General features: G+C 26.5%; 1 protein-coding gene across 5 annotated transcripts in view; it reads right to left on the reverse strand.

Moving 5' to 3' along the window:
• Positions 1-919: 919 nt before the first annotated feature.
• Positions 920-23,871, reverse strand: part of LOC129916977 (synaptosomal-associated protein 25) — a 93,849-nt gene continuing 70,897 nt past the window's right edge. The window contains exons 4-8 of one of the 5 annotated variants that reach the window (XM_055997264.1): positions 16,775-16,823; positions 5,362-5,479; positions 5,158-5,286; positions 3,378-3,522; positions 920-1,039 (exon numbers count right to left, since the gene is read on the reverse strand). In XM_055997264.1, coding sequence (XP_055853239.1) covers positions 974-1,039; positions 3,378-3,522; positions 5,158-5,286; positions 5,362-5,479; positions 16,775-16,823 — 507 coding nt within the window. In that variant the 3' untranslated portion in view covers positions 920-973. Of the gene's footprint in view, positions 1,040-3,105; positions 3,223-3,377; positions 3,523-5,157; positions 5,287-5,361; positions 5,480-16,774; positions 16,824-17,495; positions 17,545-21,663; positions 21,713-23,871 lie in introns of those variants that run through there. The other 4 variants (XM_055997265.1, XM_055997263.1, XM_055997268.1 and 1 more) reach the window with 4 other exon arrangements.

Here is a 23,871-nt window from a genome sequence, read left to right on the forward strand (position 1 = left end):
ACAGTATTTGAGGCTTTCACTACAATTGAAGAATTAGTGAAAAATTGATAGTCTCACGAAAATGAGTTCAAAAATATTTGTATCAATCCACCGCCTTGAACAAAGCGTATTTGTTGATAACAGGAATTTCGATGCAGTCAAGGTGTAGATATTAACTTAACGTGAGAATTAACGATTTATCAGCCTTGGGAACTGCTTCTACTTCGGTTTAGCGCAACAAATGGGTTCAAAACTTCTTAATCAAAGGCTCGAATATTCTTAGAATTAGCCTCTAGGGACGCTGCAGTAGAGGAAAACTGTGACTCAGATAGTTCAACTAAATGAAAACAAAAATCGGCAACACTGTTTATTTTAAATTCCTGTATCAGACTGCACTACTGCAGCAATATTTTTGGAAAAGAGGTCCAAATCCGCATGACTTTGTTGTTTTGATCCAACACTTTTGATGAATTTCAACTTTGGACCAGGTAAATGGAGAAGATATTTCAAAGAATTTTTGAAAAACTACAGCCATTAATGCTATTTTATTAATGTTCGTTATTTTTTGTTCTTAACTTTTGATTGAAATGTGTAGTATTTTCTGTCCCCTTAATTTTTTTTTCTGTGACTATCTTAAAAATGAATCAAATGTCAAATGTTTTATAAAACATTTTAATCAAATAATTTTAATATATCACCTATTTGTGTGTCGTATCATCATACAAAAATAGACTTTTTATGTGAATATTTCCAAAAAACTAAATAACAAAAGTAAACATTTTTAGACCAAAAATAAATAAATATAACTTCACTTGTGCGATTGAAAAATTAACAATTTGTATTTTTATTAAACAATATTTTTTTTTTTTTCTTTTAAAGAGAGTATTTTTTTTTTATTTGCAAAAACAAAAATTAGTTAACATTTAATAATTTATTTAAAAAAAAAAAATACACAATAGAAAACTTATATAAGAATAAATTAAAAGTCAAAATTTTAGTTTTTCAAAAGCTCATTGGCCCGTTTGTTAGCGCCATCAATTCGTATTGTGTTCTTGTCACCCTTTAAAGAAATAAAAATAAAAAAATAAAACAAATAATTAAAAATAAAAAAAATAAATAACAAATAAAATTAAATTAAATAAAAATGAAATTCAAATGATAGGAAAAATAAAAAAAGCTATACAATATCTGACGTGTGTTTCTTATTTCAATAGGCAAACGAATACAGCTACGTATCTATTCACAATATTTAAGGCATTGTTATTTATTGCTTGTTCTTTCAGTTAAAAGATTTAACTTAATAATATTTTTTTTTGTTTTTATTTTTATTTTATTTTTTTTTTAATATTTTTTCTAGCAACACAAATAAAATCGTAACAGCGAGTTTGATCCGTATCGTATACGGAATAACAAATTTTTTTTTTTATTTTAATATTTAACTAACACAAAGGCCGACATTGAATGCAGATACATACGACTAATGATATATTTTTTATTATTATTTTTTTTTAAATTTAAACTTCTGTTTTTTATTGATTTTGTATAGCTTTAACAAAATAAAATTAAATAAATAAAAATACAAATAAAAAACCATAAAATAAATTAAACAAAAAAAAATTAGTAAATTATATAAACTTCGTCACATACGCTATTTGGTCCGAAAATAATTCGCCATTTTTTTTTTCGATTTAATATTTTTTGTTTTATTATTTTCAATACTTTCAGCGAGTTGAAATGTGTTTTTTTAACGTTCTTGTTTTATTTATCCATATAGCATTAATAGTGTTGTGTTTTTTTTTGTTCATTATTTTATTATTTTCAAATTTTCTCATCTACATGAATTAAATTCTATACAAAAACGTTGGTTTTTAAATTTTTTCTAACAGACAACTCGTTTTGTTTTATTTTTTTGTTATATTTTTTTAATGATAAAAATTTAATTTTTTTTTTTTTTTTTTTGTTTTTTGTATTATGAGAAATTTTATTTAAAAAGTTTTTTTTTTTCTATCGATTATACGCTATAAAATTATAATATTCATGAAAAATTAATTTTAAGTACATAATATAAATGACTAGAAATTATAGTAAGTGCAATGGAAGCTCTTAATTTTGTAAAATTTTGTGTTTCTAATTTTTATTTTTTTTATATATGAATTTATTATAGGTATTTTAGTTTCTTAAATTTTTTTCACTTCCAGTTGCAAATTAAAAAAATAAATAAATATTAATTGTTAAATATGAGATCATTTTGACTAGCTTTTTACAACTTAAGCATTGAGAATGTTGGCCACATATTTAAGATTTTAAGGAGTCTCTTTTGTTCATGATACAGTTCATTAATTTTAATAAGCAAGATATAACCACATTCGTGTAGTGCGGCTTTTGAAGAAATCTCTGTATACCTAACAGTTCCTCAGAAGTTGATCTGAAAAATGCTGTTTTTCATCCACTGCGACTGAGTCATTAAAATTTGTTTCTATTCTTTCAAAGCAGTAAGTACTATTTAAGTTGCGTTTGAAAGTCTTGAAAGTCTTACAGACAAATAGTTAAAATTATAATCAATTATTTTGCTCTTGTTTAAGATAGGCATGTATTAGTAGCGTTATCACACATTTCTCAACGCTTAAGTGTATTTATCAGTAATTCCATGATTAACTACACAACTTGTTAAAACAAATATATTCTTGTGTTAAAATTATTATTTTTTTAATTAAAAAATTATGAGCAAAAATATTTGCTTAAGAAAAAAAAAATTTTTCATTTTTTTAGGTAGGTTTAAATAATAAATAATAAATTTGATTGAGTGATGAATGCTGTATTCTTGTTTTAATTTATTTTTTTTTGCCAACTTTGTTCATGAGATCTTTTTCATTCCTCTTTTTTTTTAAATTTTGTTTTTGTATTCATCACAGCAATATGAGCCAAAAACCCTACTGATATAATATTTTGTATTATAATTTATATTAAACGTTAATATAAGTTAAAATTAAAAACAAAAAACCAAAAAAAAATAAATTAATATACATTAAATATAATTTATATATAAATATATTATATATTCATAAAAATAAATGGAATTTCTATTATAGGTATTATATTATATATTATTATAATAATTATAATTAATTTTTGGTTTTTGTTAAATAACATTAGGACAACAAAATAACTATTAGTATGTATTTATTTAAGGAGCTGATGAGCTCTTTGATTTGCCACTGCTATTCTGGCTTCGTTGGATTCACCCTGTTTTAATTTTGTTTGTGTTAGCATGAGACAAAGTAGAATATTAGTAAAAAATTTAGATTATGTTAGTTTAAACATAAAATTATAAATAAGTTATAGTTAATGTTAGTTAAATGATTATATATTAATTTATTTAAATTATAAATTGATATTACCTTGCGGTTGATTCTGTCGATCTGTCTGTTTTGGTTCTCCAATTCTGAGCCCATATCAAGGGCCATATTTCGGAGATTGCCAATCATTGTATTCACTTGTCCCATATTCTCCTCCATTTCATCTTCTCGCGCGTCATTTGTTATTCTGTAAAAAAAAAAATAATTTTTTGTCAGTAAATTATTAAAATAAGTTTTAAGTAAAAAATTTATTTAATTTTTTTTAATGTTATTTGTTTAAAAAAAAAATGCAATCTTCATAAACAGAGAGATACTAGTTAACTATCGCCATCCATCTCTAGCATTTTAAAGAGAAATATATTGCATACCAATTGACTCGATAGACGTTATTCTATCCATTTTATTTTGGTTTCTTTGTTAAAGAAGAGAATTTGACCACTTTTCCCGAAGGACTGAGATAAGCAAAGTGAATATTCGGGTTTTATTCGTGCATACATTCAAAATAAGAAACAATATAATTTCTGGATACTAATATTTACTTTTAGGTGAGTCGGAAATTATTATCCGAAAAATGCATTACCAAACTTTAAACAATTATTGAATTTAACTTGTTCTTAATCCTAAAAAAAGGTTTTTTTTCCTATTGCCACGGATGGGACAATTGAGCAATTAAATTATTGCTTCCATTCCAAATTCTACACATTATTGTACAAAGTAGAATGAGAATTTTGGACGTTCCATAGATGAAATTGGTATCAAATAAAGAACTGTATCTTAGGAAAAACTTTTAATTTGACCGTTTGACTCTATTGCATTTAGGATGCAAGATATTGCAATTTTATTGTTGTTAATGTGTGCTTGAATCTGAAAACATTAATCTTCAATATTCGAGACTGAGACTCAGGAAAAATGACAAACCATCATATTTTGCACTTAAAATACACATCAAAGTTACAAAATTGAGATTTTGTTCTTTTTATGAAGTCCGTCACAGGGATATAACTTCTGAACAATATGTAAGACTAAATTACATAAAAAAAAAACAAATTCATTCCTGGTCACGTAACGTGCACGTTCTATACAAATTTGCCTATCAGAGTAAAAGTGTATGGATCTAGAGGAAATTATTATCGAATCTAATTGGGGTATGGTGAAATCTTAGCAATTCCGGATTAATCTGAAGTTGTTTAGAACGTAAGTGTGGGCAGTTCTATTGCTCCACTGAAAAGTAGCTTTGGGAGTTAATTTAAGTTAAGTTAATTTCTATGATAAAAGATATAAATTAAATACTGGCTTTTTTTAAACAAAAGAGCTGAACAGAGAACTTTATTTCCAATGATGTTTTAAATCTTCTTATTCTTCACTTAAAAAGATTATTTCTGTATGTTTTCATATTAAAAAAGCAATATAGAAAATAATAATATTGTTATAGTTGCAGATACAGATTCAAATTTTGGTAAAAAACTATACTTTTATTTCTTCTTTTACGTATTTTACTTAATTGACATTTTTTGGGCATATTTGGATTTAAAAATAATATTTTATTTTTAAAATGGAAATCGATATATTATTAATTTTCAAGAAAACTTAGTATTTTTGACGTTTAAATAAATTATCAACAGAACCCTAGCGAAGAAAAAGCCAATTTTCTACTCCGTGTACTAACTTCCGAAAAACTGAAAACAACTTATTATTCTCGAGGTGCATTTTCAATAAGTTGTTAATATTTAAAAAAAACGAAAAAATAAGAATCCCTCAAAAGTTTCTGATGAACTTAGTATCTATCAAGTATTTTTTTTTTAAGCTGCTAAATCATAATTACCGTCCAATATAACCAGCTTGAGCCATTAATCCATTACGATCATCCATGACACGTTGTGGTTGGTTATTGACAACTTTACCATCATCATTTCCTTTCCAGGTACCATCATCTTCTTTGAACGATTGACTCCTAACAAAAAATAACAAACAAAAACATTAATCAAATAATTTCAAACTAAATTTGAAAAAAAAAAACAAATCATACTTATTGCAGGGTAACACACAAATGCCACAACATTTTTCCATGCCACTTAAATTCTTTTCAGCTTCTCTCATGTCGGCATTAATCTGATCCATACCCTCCTCAACACGATCCAATTGTTCTGTTTATTTCGATTTTAATCACAAAATCAAAATAATTAACGAAGAAAATATAGATTCATAAAATTAGTAAGAATTATTGAAATATAAAATTATAAAAATTCACAATTTTTTTACAATTAACCTTAAACTTTCATTGTTAATTTTTATTTAATACAACTAAAGAGTATGACTAAAGATAGAGTGATGTTGAAATATGGTGAGAGAATTAACAGAGAGAGAGAGAGATAGAGAGAGTAATGGGGGTTATTTAGGGTATAAGAGGTTTTGTGAATAATTGTGATGCTCTAGTTTTTACTAAAAAATTAAGGGAATAAATTAAGAAAGTGAAAAAGGTAAAGTGAAAAAATTTAATTTTTAAGAATAGTTGCTACAGTATTTAAGTTTAATAATATTAGAAAATTATATTTAAAAAAGTAAACGATACGAATTGTAATAGATTTTGTAAAATTGATAAAAATTGAGAGTATTTTCGAAACACAACTTGAAACACTTACTAAGAATTTTTCTGATACCAAAATATATTAAATTACCGAAAAAGAATTACAAAATGGAATAGAAACTTTCACCGTATTTCCAAATAACTTTACAGTATATTTTGTTAGCATGCATTCTAGGAGCTGAAATGTTTTCAAATTAAATATATACGGTTTGTAAAAAGAGTTCTACAGAAGCTTATTCGTTGTTTGGGGTTTGAAAAAAAAAACTTTGTTTTATAATCCTGAAAAAAGGACAAGCTACTCTCATTCTCGAAAATTTTGAAAGTTTTCAAAGTATTTAGATTTAATTGATGATTTTTGTAGTGCCGTTATTTTAGTGTAAGATTTTTCAAATTTTACATTCCACAGTTTCAAAAACTTGTATAATGTCAATTTTGTAGAAGAAAAGCGTGCGTTTTCCTGTTTTATGGAGAAGCCATCAGCAACAAAAGACATATCTGCTATAAATTGCGCTATGACTGGTTGGGAAATATCTAAAAAAGCTATGCAGGTCGAAGCGCGGATGGTAAGTAAGGCGCCATTGTCAGTAAAAAGAATATGGAAAATAATTTTCAGAGGTGGCTCTTCTAAGATAAACTTTTCAAACTTTTCTAAATATTTCATATCAAAAAGAGACCAACTTGATTTTCTCATAAAAAAAGTGAATTTTTCAAATGTCAAGGTGGCCAGACCCCGTAATGAAACTCGTAGAAAATCCAGGTACAGAAGGTCATATAAGACAAACAAAAAAATCCTTGGAGAGTCTTGGAGACTTTGTCAATTTCTTACAAAAGATAGTGCCCGTGGAAAAAAAACTTTTTATTTTAAGTGGTGGAGGCTAGGATTCGAACCCAGACCTCTGACGTCATAATCCATCGCCCTACCAATTGCATAGCGGGATTCGGTGGTACGATTTTATAGATTGTTGGAAGTTGGTAGACATCATGAAAGCATTTACTTCGAAGCAGTAATGAAAAAAGATATCTCCAACAGACCACGAGCTCACGCTTAGATTTCAGAAGAATCCTCTTGAACGAAATACTTCAAATTATCAAAAGCACAACTTGAAGGTGGGAAGTTTGATTAGCCAAATGGTTCTTCTAAAGAACAAACAATTCTTAGATACAGGTGAAGATCAACTTTTCCTAAAACAACACTAAAATACGTCAAAGACGCCTCTACAGCCATAAAACTACTCTATACTCCAAAGGGGTTATTGGCGATTATCTAGGTTCTTCTTAGTCTGTGGGGGGGTTCGACAAAATGCCAACCGAAAAAAAGTCTCCCTTTGAATGTTGACAATCTTTACGACAGGCAACTTGGAGATTCCATGAGAATGGTTACTTTAAGGAAGGGTGAAATAATGGATCTCGCTTGTGTAGACTGAGCCTGAGCATTTAAATTCGTCGTCGGAGTCGGAAAAACCCGGAGTACGGTGTTGTCAATTTAGCCTAAAATCCAGCACTGTATAAAGACTTCGGCCTCACTTCGTGAAGGCTCCCGAAAAAATTAGGAAGATCCAAGAAAAGATTCAGAACACCTGGAAACTTTTCGAAAAAGGGTATTTATTTTTGTTCTAAACTGTATGGTTTGCACGTTGTATATAAGCACTATTTCTATCATAAAGGTTAAATGGAGTGCAGTTGTTGTTTTTAAGTTGTTGATGTACTGGATAAAGTTTGAAGGGTACCAAGTTGTGTCTCAAAAATAATTTTTTCATGAATTTCATTTTTTGTACGTCATTCTACTATAGAATATTAATAATAACGAAAAATAAATAAAATGAGTATTACAGAAAAATTGTTTAGAATAAAAAAGATTGAATATTTTTTTAGCAAGGAAGATCAATAATAAGCAGTTTTTTTTGTAGGTAAAATTAGTACAGGTTGAAGTAGGTATATAGTTAGTAATGAATTACAGGACTTAATATTGTGTTTTAGATAAAAGAAACATATAATAAGTTTTTCTCTTTCTTAAAAAAATTGTAAATTCTGTGAAATTGCATTCAATGCATGCGCTGAGATTATTTTTGTTTGAAAAGAAAATAACATTTAATTAAAAAAAAAAAACAAAAAAAATAAAAATGTAGTTTTTTTTTTTAAATATTTAATAAAAATTGTTATGGTTTTTGGGTAGCAGTTAGCGAAATAAGTATAGAAAACAAAACCTTAAATTAAAACAATTAAACAAAACAAAAAAAAAAACAAACATAATGTTTGTTTTGCACAATTTAGGTAAACTGTGAATTTTTTTCTTTTTTATATAATATATGCGTTTATACGAAGTGTTGAAATGTTTAAAAATGTTAAAATGAAATGCTTACTTAATTTATTAAATTATACTTAGCATTGTTTTTTGTGTTTTTTAAAATTATAACATCATAATACAAACAAAAGACTGCACTTGAAGAGGATACTTTTTAGAATTAACATGCAAAGAGTTAAGATTTATTTTTTATTACGTTTCCAGTTAAGAAGTCTCGCAACTAACCATTAAAAATGTTTACACTCATATAATTACGACTGAAGTTTACACCAAATTACATAACGACATTGTAGTTTTTCACTATTTTATTGGAAGTTAACTTACATTGGTGAGTAAATACAAAATCCAATTACTGGCCATTGTATCAATTATTACGATTTCTGTTGATTTTAAGGGAATAATAGGATTTGAAACCTGAAATATTTTTTTTTTTTTTATTTATCAAAACAAAACAATTTACAAAATAAATTATTGAAAAACATATTTAATGTTACTCATTTTTATATAATTGGAATTTTTCTTTGGCTATTTTTTTAAGAATTAAGTTGAAGTATGGAAATGCAGTTAAGTTAAGATCACTTTTTATCTAGTTTTAAATTTTCCATTAGTGATGATAACTGGAAAACCAACATTTCGGTACATCGGATGTTTTTAACTTGAAGTTTTCGACTAAGATTTCCTATGAGCTTTTTCCGCCATTTTGAAAAAAAGGATAAAATTGTTTTTTTGGCAATAACTCGGCTATCCTTCGAGATACGAACATTTTGCAAGGAGCTTTTTTGTAGCTTTTACCATGTTTTGCATACACATTTTTTGCGTATCATGAACCGTTTTCGAGATATCGATAAAAAAAAGTGAAAAATTTAGGACATGCGATTTGTTTTTGGACATTATCTATTTTTTGGTGATGAAAAAAAAATATTAAAATCAAATTTGTAGACCCTGTTCTGACCTACAATTTCTTATTTTTATTTTTTTTGACAAAAATTACGACCTCCAGCCGGCTGCAAAGTCGTTTAGTCCGCGCCCACCGCCAAGCAAGCCGCTCGTTCGGTTGTGAAAAAAACAATCATTCATGTTTTTTTTAATGTTTATATTATTACATCAGTAACACATATGTATGTATGTATTAATTTAATAAATAATGAGAAAAAATAGCGGAAAAAGCTCATAAGAAATCTTGGTCGAAAACTTCAAGTTAAGCTTTTTTTAAGCATCCCCTACAACATATCCAAAAATTAGCTTTCTCGGTCATTTTACATTTTCAAATGTATAAAATGGCTGGACTAACAAGGTGATCTTGAAACTTTGACAATGCTACTAAATGCGTCCGTCTTCATTTCCTCAACACATTAAAAAAATCTGAATAATTAATTTATAAAATTCTACTTTATAAAAAAAAAAATATTTCAATCCAACTTTAAATAAGAGCATTAGAATGAGAATTGCGAACTAACTTTGGTTTCTTTTCAATTTGTTTAATCGCCGGAAAAAAAACCCTTTTTTTTTGTTTTTATAAAAACGAATTTGAAAACTGATTGATTTGTTTTTGCGATTATGTACATATATGTGTCGTTTGACAGCAATTTTTACACGAACGTCAAGCAGAAATCAAAACAATTTCAGCAAAAAAAAACACAAATATTCATTTATTTTGTCGGTAATATAAATTTAAATTAATCGAAATCAATAGGAAAATTGGGGGATTTTTATTAAAGGAGTGAATGTGAAGTTGAAGTTTAAATATTTTCGACATAACACGAGAACTGGACCAGGAAAAAATTAAATTTCGATCAAACCTTGTTTTTTTTTTTTAAATTGTGTTATATTTTTCAACAATAAATATAATGAAATTCAAGTGTGCAAATCCGTTTAAAAAGAGATATTAAAAAAGCGATTTCGTGACCATTTGACTCGATTCTTTTTGGGCTTCCAGAAAGGAGTCACCTCAAGATCGCGAAAAATTCGATTTTTTTCTTTGAATTATTTTTTTTTTGTTTTTTTTTTTTTTATTGAAAGAAAGGTGGTAGTGGTAGCATAAACTTCTCAAGGATTTATTATAATGCAAGTAGTGTAACTAAGAATTTCCTTAAAAATTATCACAAAATGGCGTGTTATCAGTACCTAAATCTGTACGTGTGTAAGCGCTGTGTAAAAACGGCACGGAGTTTAACAAAAGCAGTTTTGAATATTTTCATTTGAAATTTAGTTCAAATCTTTAAAACATTATTCCGGGTAGAAATTTTGAAAATATTTAAATTTGTTTTTTGGCACGCATTTGAAGTTCTCGACGGGAAACAAGTCCCAGTTCTAGAGTTTACTTGATTTTTCTTCACAAAAATTACCAATGGAGACAGTATTTATTTATTTACATATTTATTCTCTCAAATATATAAATTTAAAATGTTGGGTTATTTTTCGATTTCAATACTTTCTCAAAATGTCGAGACATTGAAGAACATATGAGGCTATGAGAATAATACTGGCGTAACTCACTTTTTCAAAAAAGAGTTTTTCATAAAAATTTGTCTCTTAATATTATCTATTTTAATACAAAAAAAATAGATTTATGCAGCTAGCTACACTCAAAACTAGATGGCACTCAATAAAGTGTTGTTTTAAAAAACCCTGTTTCTTAAATCTCTCGTAGCTCAAAACTGAATTTTATTTCTTACGCCACTATTTTTCTCATACCCTCATATTTCACGCATTTTTTTGCCACTCTTTTTGAAGGCCCGTCTTAAGCTCCTGTATATTTTAAAAACCCCTTTTCAAAGATTGAACATGTTTATGAACATTTTCCACCTATTCGAATCTAAAGATACTTTCGCAACTCAGCACATTTTTTTCTGAAATCTGGGACGGTTTAAGTGCTGTTGAAAAACCAAAATCAAGACCATCCGACCAAGCCATAACGCCCTTTTTAGAATATCGAAATAAATTTTTCGTTGTTTTAAGGAATAAAAACTAGAACGTTTCATAGGGGTAGTTATCAAGAACATAAGCATTTGAAAAAAATGCAATAATTTTGAAATTCCGAGAAAATGTCTAAATTGGCATTAAAACAAAAAACAACGAAAAGTATATCTTAATAATAAAGGGTGTTTTTATGCAAAGGGACATTTTTTCCTAGTATCCCATTGTACATAAAAGTGATGTAAATTGTCGACTTGTTTTTTTATTATTTTCTGTTTCTAATTGTTGAAGGTACTTTAGTACATAAAGTGAGTTTTTCGTAGAGTGACTTATTAAAACAAAAAAAAAGTTTAAAATTAAATTTTAAAACAAAAGGACTACTTGACCTTGAAGCACTTTTTTCACAAATTTTTTAACAATGGGTTTTATTCTTGTTTGGTTGTGAGGATTCAGTGGAATAACACTATAGCCTCGAAGTATATACTTAGCAAGCATAAAGTGTTAAATGACCAATTTTATATTAAAAATAATTTTACGTTTACCACGCTTTCAAGGAACTTAAGATATGGACTGCATGTGCCTTTGATGCAGGCAAATACTTTTAAATACTAAAAGTCCAAGCCGCCTCGCAGAGTGGTGCTTTTAAGGCAAATAAATTTGTACCATGATGAAAATTAAAGAATATTCTAAAAAGTACCTCTTATAAGCAGTTTTTTTTTTTTCTTTCATAACAATATTTGTAAATTTGTATTTTTTTTTAGAAAATAAAAATGATGTAAATTATGTATACGTTTGTGACTGCATTATTTTTTAATGAATATCTACTTTATTGATTGAATTGTGTACTTCTTCAACTAAATTTAAAAAAAAAAAATAATTAGCTAATTTTAAAAATTTACTTTTTTTGTATATAAATGTTCTATATAAAACTCTGCTAATATTTCTAGTATTAATATTTTGTAAATGTTTTAATGTAACCAACATTATCACTTAAAAAATTAAATTTAAAGTATGTAACGAATAAATTTGTTTATATATTTTTAAAATTAATTTTACGAGACAAAAAAAAATAAATAAAACACAAAAAAGTACTGTTCAAATCCTAATCAATGTAAATATTTATTAAGAGTATACAAGTTTTCGTATATATTATGTAAGGAATATTCAGAAACAACGTAACAAAAAACCAACAACAAAAAATAAACAAAAACAAAATTTAAAAAACATAAAATTATAAAACATTTCTTGTCTTCCTTGTACTCACATGTCGGACTGAGTGTGGTTGAGAGACGAGCATGATTTTGTATTTTTATATATTTTTTTTTTTTACATATATATTTAATTAAAAATATATATATTTTTAAGGGAAAAGTTTTTTTGTTTATAGGGCGTTTTATTGTCGATTTTGTTGGGCGATTTGAAATGTTGAGTTGGGTATTAGAATATTTATATATATATATATATATCATATTTTTTTTTATTTATTCTTGCGATTGGATTTTGATTTATTTTATATATGTAATATTTTTTTTTTTTGTTGGCATTTTTATTTAAATCTGATTGGACGGTGGTTTTTTTTTTGGGTATATATTATTTTATATTTATATTGCTGTTGATGTTGTTGTTCTTGTATATGGATATTTTCATTTGGTTGATTTTTGTTGGAGTGAAAAGAGTTTATTATACATAAATATATATAATTTTTTTTTGTATTAATTTAAAAAAATGTGTTTAAAAATAGGTATATAAGTATATTTGTTTATTTTAAGAAAAATTTAACTTTTGTTTTGTAAAATAGTTTTAAAATTTTATTTACATTAATTTAATTTTATTAAATTGAAAAAAGTTATAAATAATTTTAATTTCAAGTTTTTAAATATATATTTAATATTAGATATTGAATTTAAAATATCTTTTAATAAATGTGATGGTATTTGAAATGAAGCTAATTTAAAATTAAGACATCATTTTATTTCGCATGGTACTTATTTTTTTTATTTTAAGTATGTAATGTTGAGCAAGATGAGACTCCACAATTTTAATTTCGAAACGGTTTTAAATTCGGTATTAGTTTTTGTTTAAAATAAGTGGAAGTAATGAGAAAAAAAAAATAATGTTTTGAGAATTTATACCAAAGTCGTACTTCGATAAAGGAAACATTTTATTTTTTATTTTAAAACATTTTACTCCAATTTTCAACAAGCTAAATAAATAAAGAATTAGCAACAACCTTTTTTCGTATGGGGTTGAGAAGATGGTATAAATACCTTGTAGCTACATACCAATGTCTTCCTTTTATGAACATGCTATTCATTTGTTGCATGTACTCTTAGCTGATGAACATAAATTTAGTGTCCATTTATAGCACATGATACAAAAAAAAAGGACTTTATTCCTTAGGTAGTTAGCAACTAATTTAAAGAATTCTTTTCAAGTGTCGGAAGAATCATGCAAGGGTATTTCAAACTAGAAAATGGCATGACGTTGAATCGTTTATTAAAATTGCTCTATCATTTCATCCCTTAAATTACCTCTTTATTCTACTAACATGTTTCATCTTGTGGTCACGCATATGATTTCTTTAAAGTGAAAACTGAATGCAAAAAACCAAATTATAATGTGAAATGCAATTCTTTTCAAAACACATTTTTTAACAGAATTATGTTAAAATATTTAAATAAATATGAGTATATATTTTGAAGTAGGGGAAGTGGGGGCAAGACCACCTATGGGGGCAGGACCGTTTTTATACTATGTTGTATGAAAAAAAAAGTATAATTGGCAACACTTGCATTATAAAATAATTGCCTTTTGGTATGATTGATCACGTTTGTAAGTTTGAGCAAGTTTGGTTGAGACGCCGAAAAGATACGATACATTTTGTGATTGTTCATCAAATTGTTATCGTTCATGTGAAAAGTCAGTAGTAGGTATTTTTAACACTGAAAAAAATTCAAATTTTTAACTTTTCATTTTTCTATAAAAGAAAGTGAATACTCAAAAGTATTTTTTTTGTGAAAGAAGGAGTCGTTAAGATAAAATTAAAAAAAAAATATTTCAGAACATAGGTTTGCCACGCTTTAAAGTTCAATTTTCGAGATTTTTCGACAACGCCACCCTGTTTATATGGTAGGTCTTAGAGGTGTAAACAAAATATTATTTCAGAGAAAATTCAATTTAAAAATTTGTGCATTCAAGATTTTTAGAAATTTGAAATTTTAGTAAATGAATTACTAAGATGAATTTAGAAAAAGGCCAAAAAGCTATTTCCTAACAAAAAGTAATAGAAAAAAAATTGATACTGGAATCGATAGATATTGTTAATATATAAAAGTCACACATACAAACAAAAAATGTAAAAAAAACTGCAACTCCAGATATGGACGTTTAAACGTCAAAACCGTGAAATTCGATGTTTAAGAAATAATTCACCAAAAATCAGCACGAAAGGTATTTGAAATAATGTTTATGTTATAAGAGAGCAAAAATAAAATCACTTAACACGTATATTCCATATTTTTGATTTAACTTAGTTTCTTTGGCTTCTGTGTTTTTCTGAAAAACTGCAGATTTTACATTTCAAAACACTTTTTAACAGAAAAACAAACAAAAAATTTAGAAATCTTTTTGTAGTGACCTAATACGTTTTGTAGGGCATATTGAATAAATTAAAACTGCATGCTTTTGCATACATATTTTTTTTTATCCAAAACTGTGTTTTTTGAAAATTATTTCGGATACTTTATTTCAACGCTTCTGTTTAAATTTTTTTTGTTGAAATCGGCTGAGTCATTTACGAGAAATTCGGAAATAAAATGGTTCAATGGCATGGTACCGTTAATAACGTTTCAAAAAAATATTATTTTTTATTTCCAAAATTGGGTCTTATTTGTAACATAAGTAGGTACACATTAATTTTTGTCAATAAATTATCATAATATAATTTGCATGTATTTTTTTTTCTGATACGATACCAATACTTTTCTAATACTCGTAGAGTACCTAAGTGTCATGTTCTTAAAGGAAGTATCACTTTTTGAGTTCTGGGAATATGTGTTTGCAACAATAAACTCCATACATATAACTTGGGGGATGTGACACGTATACCTAGTTGAACAAAATGTGTTAAATGTACCACATGTTAAAAATAATAAAGGATCGACGGGAAACTACTTTAGTGAAATCTTCAAAAGTGACAGAATCGTCATGCAATAATATTTCATATTCGAAACACGCATGGCATTGAAACATGTACTATATAGGTAATTCTTCTTAGATTTAAAATACATAGAGAGTAAACAGAGAGTTAACAGAGAGTTAACATTCCGTGTTTAGGTTTCACTTGCTTGAAAGTAATGTTTGCATGGAACCGCAACAAATTGGAAATAACAATGTGGAATGCAATTATTAAAGTCCAGTAAAACAAATTAACACTTTATATTACCATGTGACATTTCTGTAACAAACCAAAAAAGATCCAACAAAAAAATAGACGAAACTTGTAAATTTCTTTTTTCTTTAAGAACTTAATTTTTAAATACTACTTTATCGAAATACTACAAAATATATCAAATATTTTATTGACAGTTTTTTAAGAAAGTTTGGTTTCTTGAAAATGTTCCTATGCCTATAAAAATAAGAAATTCACTCTTTTACCTAACAAGGTTTTTTTTTAATTGACGGAAACTGTGTATAAGTAAATATTCAATTGTTTGTTGTTTGAATTTTCGCATTTTCGTACTTGAAAACAGCATTTTACACTTTTTATTTTGAGATTTAAATGTCGAAATAAATTACTAAAAAATAAAAATATCGATTTTTTAAACAATATCTAGTGTTTTATAATTCAAGGCAAGTGCTTTTAAAATACACGTTATTGACATATAAAGGGTTAAGTTCGATTAGGCTTTATTTATTTTTTATAACAGGACATTAATCATTTCACCACAATTGGGAATACAGATACTATTTATCTTTCTGACTAATTGACAGACAATAAGACTAGTCGGAATTATAGATTTCACTAAGAACATTTATACATTTATATTGCAAAATTAACTAACTAACCAACGAAGTCAGCATCAGATGTATTTGTGTATTTATCCAAATATGACGTAAAACCAGGAGTATACATTTATAAAAATATCAGTGATGTCGTTCCAATAATAATGCAGTTATCTGATTTCCCAAGGGGTATTGATATTTATCAGTTATCACATATTTTTCAGGTAACTAGATCGAAAATAAGTCAACCGTGTTTGCGGATTAACTTTTCACATTCGGAATTTTAGTATGCTCATGACAGTTTGCAGCTTTTTTTATCAGAAAAATATGCATTTCATTTATTTTTGAAAAATATCTGCAGGCAATTTTTGCTCACACATGACATTTAAATACCATCACATATTTTTTTTAATTAATTTTATAAACAAATAAACAAAATTTACATTTTTTGTGCAATTAAAATTCAAATATTTTTTGTTGTATTGATTATTGTATTATTATTTTTTAATAAAGAAATAAAATTTGTATTTATATTATAAATGTATAAGAATTGTTTCTATATTCATATTTATATTTAAAAACTCTTGTTTTTTTTTTTAATTTGGGTTTAAATTCTTTTCTTTACAATCTTACCTCCTTGTTCATCCAGCATAACGATGCTTCTCATTCCAACTTCCGTACTCTAAACAAAAACATCACAAATTTCTTAGCATTTTGTTTGTTATTTTTTATAATTTTTTTTTTTGTTTGTTTTGTTTTGTTTTTGTGGATTTTTTTTAGAAATACATGTTGCTGTTTTTTTTTTTTTTATTTTGTTTTTATTCTTTTGATTAGATTTATAATCATTTTCCTATATCTTTGATTGATTGTTATTATTTTAATTATCCTTACACACTCATACACAATTTATTAATATTATAAGCCTATTTGCAGCTGTAGCATTTTTTTATATTTTAGTTTTGATTAGATTTTGCGAAAAAAAAAACATTTAGTTTTTTTTTATTAAATTATAAAATCAAAACAAAAAAGTTATCGGTTAGTTTTTTTATTAAATTGAAAACAACAAAAAAGAAACTTTCGCCAACACATTTTACTCCAAAAAAAGATGCGAGTTAAAATGTTTTTTTTTTTTTTATTAATAAGAAGAAGCAAAAACCGTGTAGTAAAGAGCCCTAAGAAGATTCGTTGTGTCTTATTATTAAAACAAAAAAAAAACGTTATTAGTTGTTTTGTTGTTATTTAAAAAACTTTCTATTTGTTATATTTTTATAAACGCAGTTGTTCTCTTTCGATTTATTAATGATACAAAAAAAATAAAGCGTAAAACTCTTTTAAAAAAACGCAGATTTCTTACCGCCTTGAACATTAATTTGATTCAAAGTCTTGGCACCTGCTTCCTCGCTCTAAAAGATATTCGGGAATTTTCGTATTTTTAATAAAAATTATAAAACAAAGTAAATATAAATTAAGAAAATTAATTAAAAAAAAAATATTATAAGAAAGACAAAGATTTTTCTCTTTTTTTTTTTAATTCGAAGATACAAAAATAAACGATAATTATAATTTAATTTAAATTCTTAGTCTGTATAATTTTTTTTTTCTTTTCATTTTTAAATTTAACGAAACAAAGCGTGCATAAACAGGCTGAAATTTTGAACAAAATACGTGTAGCTTATAGGTATAAATATAACAAAACAAACAAAATTTTATAAATAATATATATATATTTTTTTTTATATTATTTATTTGAAACTACTAAAAATTATCAAAAGGTGCACTGAAAAAACTATTGCCTCAAGCAGAAGCTCTTATATTAAAAAAAAAAAATAAATTATATAAATAAATAAATAGATTCATATACTCAAAATTAAATTAAAAATAAATTAAAATTAAAAAAAATATATATAAAAATAATTTTTGAGTTAAAAGTATATGCATAGAAAAAAATTTGAGAATAATAAGTGGTCTAGTGGAACGAGTAATTTTTTTTAATTTTTATATTTTCAATAGAAGTGAATATAAGAGTGGAATTATAAAACGTTTTGCTATTAAAATGTTATATGTGGCAGGATGTGGTAATGAGGGGGAATTTCAAAAAATTTTCAATGGCAGTACTGTTTTTGCTGCAAATGTAAAAGAAAAAAATTTAAAATGAAATAAAATAAAAAGAAAATAAATAAAAATTTCAGGAATTTTGGAGTTGAACAAAAAATTAAGCGAAAAACTGGAATGCTTCATAGATAGCAAAGAATTTTTCTCATTACACAGCCACAAAAAAAAAAAAAGTTCTGACTTTGGGTTGCGACTTCGTTTTTCATAGAGATTTTGGGTCACTGAAATCGAATTCGAAGTCCGTTTTGACCCATCACGTCAGGTTTTCGAGATAATCTCAAAAAATGTCACGAATCGGGTCTCTGATCTGGATGTGCGAATATGTTAATCATATAGTTTTTAGGTCGCTGATTCCAGATTAGAAGTCAATTTTGCCCTATCACGTCAGGTTTCCGAAATATTCTCAAAAAATGTCAAAACCAAAAAAACAATAGTCCTTATCTGGGGGTGCGAATATGTTGGTCGTATGTTTTTTTGGGTCACTTAAACCGAATCCGAAGTCTATTTTGCCGTATCACGTTAGGTTTTTGAAATATCCTCAAAATATGTCAAAACCAAAAAAAAAAAAAAACTTCGCACATCCAGAACAGTGACATTTTTTGAGGTTATCTCGAAACCCTGGCGTGATAGGGCAAAACGGACTTCGGATTCGATTTCAGCGATCCAAAATCTATATAAAAAAACATAGTCGCAACCCCAGGTCAGAACTCTTTTTTTTTTGTGACTGTTTATCATATCATATCAATGATGATACAAATACTGTATGATACAAATAATATCATATTTTAAGTTTTGACCAACTGTCTAAAATTTGTGTTACTTCCAGTCCGGAAGATCAATATTTTTATTCCAGCAAACTCTTGAAAGGATCATCGAACTTGAAGTCGAGACTTAACATCTTAACGATAAGTTCGACAAAACGCATGAATTTCATTGCGATGATTAAATTTGTGGTTTGGGAAAAACTGTTTCCACTGTTAAGTGTGACCTTGAAAAACACCCGAAACTATTTAAATAATCCATAGAGTGTGTACGGCTCAAAGTTTATTACCTTTATTTTTATCAAGCTACCATATCCTGGAGACATCGGATCTAAATGGAATCACAAGATCGTGATTCCTAAAGGGGTTTGCAAACAACAACAATATGTGAAACCTACACAAGTGCGTTTGATCATGCCCCGCAGAAATCACCCAATCAAAGTTGGTGTGACCCGGGAAGCATACTGAGCATGAACAGTTACATTGAAAGTTAAAGCCTCTCTATTTTCTGATTCACCAAGGCATATTCTGCTTCCCAACATCTTTAAGCGTTGGTTGGTTAAAATACGTCATCTGTTCGTGCAAAAAATTTTCTAGTAGGTAAAATCTGGCAGAAAATACTAGTCCAGATTTCGTGTTAAAAATTAAAGTACCAGAAATCTCGTACAATCTAGCAAGAACCAGGGGAACATTTTTTTATCCAGATTTCCTGGTAGAAAAAAAAAACAGAAAAAAATGTGGTAAAATACTGCACATTTCGTGGTAAATAAATCCAGATTTGCTGGTAAAAAGATATCTGGTACTTTTTACCAGGTAAATTTTTTGACAGACAAATATCTGGTAAATATTACCAACGTCCTGGTAGAAAGTATTTTTTTTTCCTGGTAAAATGAAGATTATCTGGAATCTGGTAAATAGAACCAAGAAATTTATTTTCTGGTATATTTTTTCCTGGTAGATAAAACCAGTCTTCTGAAACATTTCACCAGAAATTTTTATCGGGGAAAAAAATTCTCCTGGTATATTCTACCAGAATTCTGGTATATTTTACCAGGAATTTTTCGAAAAATTTCCTGGCAAAATTTACCAGGATTTTCTGAAAACTTTTACCAATACGCCTGGTAGGATTCTAAAAACCACATTTTCTGGATCAATTTATTGGGAAATTTGATTGAGTGATATTCGAAAAGTACCTTCTGATAAAAAAGGGTTTATACCATGCAAGGAAACTAGTCCAGATTTCGTGGTAAAAATTAAAATACCAGAAATCTGGTACAATCTACCAAGAACCAGGAGAACATTTTTTTATCCAGATTTCCTGGTAGAAAAAAAACAGGAAAAAATGTGGTAAAATACAGCACATTTCGTGGTAAATAAATCCAGATTTGCTGGTAAAAAGATAACTGGTACTTTTTACCAGATATCTGGTTACCTGGTAAATTTTTTGACAGACAAATTTCTGGTAAATATTACCAACGTCCTGGTAGAAAGTATTTTTTTTTTTCCTGGTAAAATGAATATTATCTGGAATCTGGTAAATAGAACCAAGAAATTTATTTTCTGGTATATTTTTTCCTGGTAGATAAAACCAGTCTTCTGAAACATTTCACCAGAAATTTTTATCGGGGAAAAAAATTCTCCTGGTATATTCTACCAGAATTCTGGTATTTTTTACCAGGAATTTTTCGAAAAATTTCCTGGCAAAATTTACCAGGATTTTCTGAAAACTTTTACCAATACGCCTGGTAGGATTCTAAAAACCACATTTTCTGGATAAATTTATTAGGAAATTTGATTGAGTGATATTCGAAAAGTACCTTCTGATAAAAAAGGGTTTATACATCGACCAGTTGTTACAATTAATTCATCGAATAATGAGCTGGTACTGTTATGTTTAAAGAAGATGAGCTTGATAAATACTGCGGGAACTCTTTGCTATCAGTTTCAATGGTTAACATGAGGTTTAAGAAGTTCCGTCATAGTCGTACAATTATGAAAAATCATAAACATGACACAATTGTCGGGTGGATATAAGGCTGAAAGGATCAATACGATAAAAATAAAGTTTTTCTTTTTAAGGAAAACTAGTAGATTGAATGTCAACAATTTTTTATTAATAGGTTAAAAAATGAGAAATTTTATTTTAAATTTTCGACTAAAACATTAGTTTAACCATTTACTACGTGAGTCGTTAAAAAATTATAAAAAGACTTTACTTCAAGTAGGTATACCTTGTTAAGTTAAACAGATTTGCAAACACAATAATAATGTGTTTCAATAAGTTATGATGAATATTTGATTCAAACATTTTCTATAAGTATTTAAAAATATTTCTCATACTATTACCAAAAACCACAAACAAAAGTATAGTACATACTTAAAAGTTTGATATACTATACATACATATATAATTTTTAAATAAATAGTTTCTTTTTTCTTAGAGAAAGACAACACAATAAAGTCGGATGGAGCCTTATGGGAGTACAAAAGGGTAGGTATACAAAATGAAAACACCACAAATACAAAACTAAATAAAGAATAAACCAAACACATAAAATGAATTTTTAAATAATGAAACAAACTAAAAATAACTATGAGTTTAAGTTTTGTAATTTTTTTTTTTTTTTTAATGTGTCCAGAGTGACTCACCTCCCTGATCATCAAGGGCTACCAGGGTGCGAATCCCGGCTTCCTTGCTCTGTGATGCGGCACAACGAATAATTAGTAAAAGTGTGTCATTTTGTGTATATTTAAAAGTTTTACAAATAAAAAATTAAAAAAATTCAAATGTATAGTATATTTTTTTTTTTTTTTAATTTTTAAAAAAGTGTTATATGCAATCAATTAACTTTTTTACATATTTTTTTGTATTTTGTATTTTTCAAAGGATATTTTATTAATTTTTTTTTATTAGTAATGGGGCATTGATAACGTGAAATATAAATGTATTATATAAAATTTTGTAAAAAAATGTTTAAATGTTTTATATTTTAATTTGTATAATTTTTTTTTTAAGTATATATATATTTAAATTGTAAAATTTTAATTTTCTGTTTTATATATTGTCGTTTCGTTAGGAATTTTTTAATTTTCACCTAAAAGTATATGAATGGATAAAATATATATAGAGATATATCACATATTTAATGTTGTTTTTGTATATTTTTTTTTCTATTTTATCAAGTTATAACTGCTGCAACTGTTAGAAGGCGATTTTTATTGTTTTTGTATTCTGCTTGGCAATAAATAAAAATAAAATACCAAAATTAAGAAAAATAAGAACTAAATAAAAAATTTATAATTATATTATTTTATTTTGATTTGATGTTGGTTTGTTGGGTATATAAATTGCGATTTTATAAAATATTTTTAACTTTTTCTTTCAATTTTTGCTGCACGTTTTTTGTAGGGTTTTTTGTTGACAAATTTGTTTTGTTGTCAGATATTGTTGGAAGATATTGTTAGAACTTTATTTTTTTTTTCATATAGGTATAATAACAACTAAATTTACAAAAATTAATATACAAACAAACATCAAACAAAACAAAATAACAAACCAACAATAAAATAACAAAAAAAAAAAAAAAAAGAAAATACAAAAATGCAGTGGATCAGTGTTTTGTTTGTAGCACCACAAAGAAATACGGTTAAATTATGAATAAATATAAAAATTAAATTAAAGAAAAATATACATCAATACAAACGTTTTGTCGTTTTATTGATAGTTACTTATCATTTTTTTTTTGTTTTTATTTTTTATTAAATTATTTATTTTTTATATTTTTTTCTCGTTGATTTGATTAGATTACATTTCGAGATAAAAGGACACATAATTAAAAATTATAAACATTTGATTTTGATTAATATATACACATAGAGTATAGAAATTTAAAATAAAAGACGAAAGAAAACAAGTATTTTTTAATACTTTCCTTCTTTGCTAAACCTTTTTCAACATTAAGTCAATTTGTAGAAACTTTTGAACAAACTTAGTTAATTCTGTTTTATCAGCACAAAAGACATCGATACAAAAAAAAACATTTTAAATTTGGAATTATATTTGTATTGAATCTAATTTAAGTGGCCTAAACTAACTAAAAGGGCTTGTAATTAAAACTTGTAATAAAGGGAAGAATATAAATATATAAATCCTCAGAACCTTATAGGCTTCTTCGGGTAAATTTTGGGAGGATACAAAATTGATTAATCGTGTTTTTTTTTTTCAAATATAATCAAAATAGGGTTTACAGTACATATTCTAAAAAATTCCAAAAACATTTTTCGGACTTTTATATTTGAAAAAAAAAAAAAAAAATTACCTACTGCAAATATTTCATTCAAATATTTTTTACCAATTTATTAATAAGAGAGCAGATTCTCTTCTTTGTAAATTTTGTACTAAAAGCATGCTAAGGTTCCAAGGAAACATGGTAAACTTCAAAATCCGAAAAAAAAACGAAACTGTTCATTATTTTATAACATTAATGACACTTACTTAAAAAACATGCACGCAATAATTGTTGCATTAATTAATAATATTTTAGAATACTAACACCTTTCAAGAAAAAAAAAAAAAACATTAACTGAAATTAAAAACACCAAAACAAAGAACAACATTTTAAACGGGATTCCTAAATTGAGACTTTTAAGCTTTCGAGTTGGAAGCTGACACTGGACCTATGTATGTCTGAACTAAGTTTCAGTTTTGATGTGTTGTATTTATCAAAGTTTTAAAAAATGTTATAACATTTTAAAATTAATAGAATGTTCATTGTACAATTATGTTTATAATTTAAAAGGGAGACAATAAAATCATTGAAGAAGTGTCCCACCCGTGTCAATGGAATGCCCTAAATG

This window comes from Episyrphus balteatus, chromosome 3 (genome assembly GCF_945859705.1).
Source record: "Episyrphus balteatus chromosome 3, idEpiBalt1.1, whole genome shotgun sequence".
NCBI lineage: Eukaryota > Metazoa > Arthropoda > Insecta > Diptera > Syrphidae > Episyrphus > Episyrphus balteatus.